Source organism: Olea europaea, chromosome 1, assembly GCF_002742605.1.
Source record: "Olea europaea var. sylvestris chromosome 1, O_europaea_v1, whole genome shotgun sequence".
Taxonomy (NCBI): Eukaryota; Viridiplantae; Streptophyta; class Magnoliopsida; order Lamiales; family Oleaceae; genus Olea; species Olea europaea.
In genome coordinates, this window is record NC_036237.1 from 24,831,146 (window position 1) to 24,833,130 (window position 1,985).

Below are 1,985 nucleotides of genomic sequence, written 5' to 3' on the forward strand. Positions count from 1 at the left end.
TTAGCCTAAGAACACACACACACACACACACACACACACACACATATATATATATTTTTATATATTTTTTTTTTCCTGACCTTGAATGGCCACCATTTCTTTGTTAATTATAGCTAGAAGAATTATACAGTCGGGTAGACCCAGTATTTAGAGAATTAGCGCTCTAGTGTTTACCGTTTTGATCAATGCCAAGAATTCCTGTATTGCCCAAACTTAAAAATAAGTTTATACATCTTACTACATTGATATCTGTTTAAATTGGTAGAAAAAATTATATTTAATAATTATAAACATTCTCCAAAGTGTCAGAGCACAAAGAAAATTCCTGATTAACAATCACGTACGCTATAAATCACAAATTTCAGCTTTGAGGGAAGGTAATTATCAATCAATCCACATTGATATTGTTGGAAAATAATCAGTTATAGTAAATTACAGAACTATAAAATGCAGAAAGTAGAACTTATTGGCTGATCGAATCTCGTGACAAGACAATATTCTAAAACGAAATTGCTTGCCATTAAATGCCTCGATCTCTGTGGACAATTATTCTACGATATAATGATCAAACAAACCACTTGTGCAGTAATCACAAATGGTTTCTGAGTATGAAAAAGTACAGAATATGAAAATGGTAATTTCATTTTTGAAATAATTTTTTTCAAAAGCAGATATGTGTTTTTATAGCCAGAATAGATATAATTGCCTCCAACATGATTATGAAATATTTGTAATTTTTAATCGGTTATTGATAATGGATTGTTAAAAATGGTTATATTACACTGGTTAGTTTGACCCAGTAAAAAAATTTGAAAATAATTAAGTCCCAATTTGGCCCCCATTAATTTTCGTTCCATTACATTTTATTTTTCTTTCTCCTATTTTAAACCACACAATCTTCTATAAAATAATATTATATGTAAATTGAAAACTTTTCATTCTTTTTCAACTACTCATTTAAAAAAAAAAAAACTATGTCACCCATTTCCATATCCAAAAAATGGGGCCAAATGGGGGCTAAAATAAATTAAAAAAAAATATTTTTTTAATCAAGGAAGTCCAAGAGCCCAATTAAATACTTTAATTATTGCGTTGGATGTGAACCGAACCCCAACCTCCCACCCAAATTTCGCACTTTTCATCAATCGAACACTTCATCTCATGATTCTCATCTAGTTACATTTTTCACATAATATATTTAGCGCTTGTCTGGAAAAAATTACGCTGAAAAAAATTGATTTTTGTGTCAAATCACCCGCCCCACCATAATTGATTTACAGCTGCTTGTTTGCCAATTTTTAGGGCCGTTCTATTCAAACACTGGCCCCCGTTTGAATAGAATTATTCCATTTTTTAAGATGTGCATGTCTTTAACGTTTACGTAAAAAGTCAATTTAGCCCTTATTGCTGCCATATATGAACAGTACGTAAATGACAGCAGGGGCAAAATTGGGTATTGGCATCTATAAAGAATTGTGCTACCATTATTGTTTGAAAAGGGAGTCAGGTGGGTCAGAATAAAAATTTTATATTTGTATACCCAACGGTCTGATTTTTCTTATTAATTCAACTATAATTGCTACCCAAAAAAATGCTTATTGTATAAATATCTAATAGATATAAGAGTCTATATAGAGTTAGTTCTTGTTTGGTAGGGATTTTGATAATTGATTTTTTGATCGTTAGAGATAAAGTGGATCTTGTCTGTGAGATAAAAATTCAAAAATGACAGCTGGAATAATTAAATAACGATCAAAAATTTAATTTTAATTGGCTTAAAATCTATGCCAAACAAGTACTTAACATAATCAATTATTGTATATCCAAGTAATTTATTACCAATTTCCAAACATATATATTAAATCAAACACTGAGAAATTACATTGTGAAAAAGCAAAACTATGAAAGAACACAAGCCAATCCGATTTCAAGAATTTCTCAAATTCCACAGCAACAGTTGAGCTAATGGTGATTAATTAATTAAT

General features: G+C 29.9%; 1 protein-coding gene across 1 annotated transcript in view; it reads left to right on the forward strand.

Annotated features, from left to right (window-relative positions):
• Nucleotides 1-595: 595 nt before the first annotated feature.
• Nucleotides 596-1,985, forward strand: part of LOC111406324 (GDSL esterase/lipase CPRD49-like) — a 12,720-nt gene continuing 11,330 nt past the window's right edge. Inside the window, exon 1 of the mRNA XM_023035712.1 lies at nucleotides 596-634. Coding sequence (XP_022891480.1) covers nucleotides 596-634 — 39 coding nt within the window. The remainder of the gene's footprint in view (nucleotides 635-1,985) is intronic.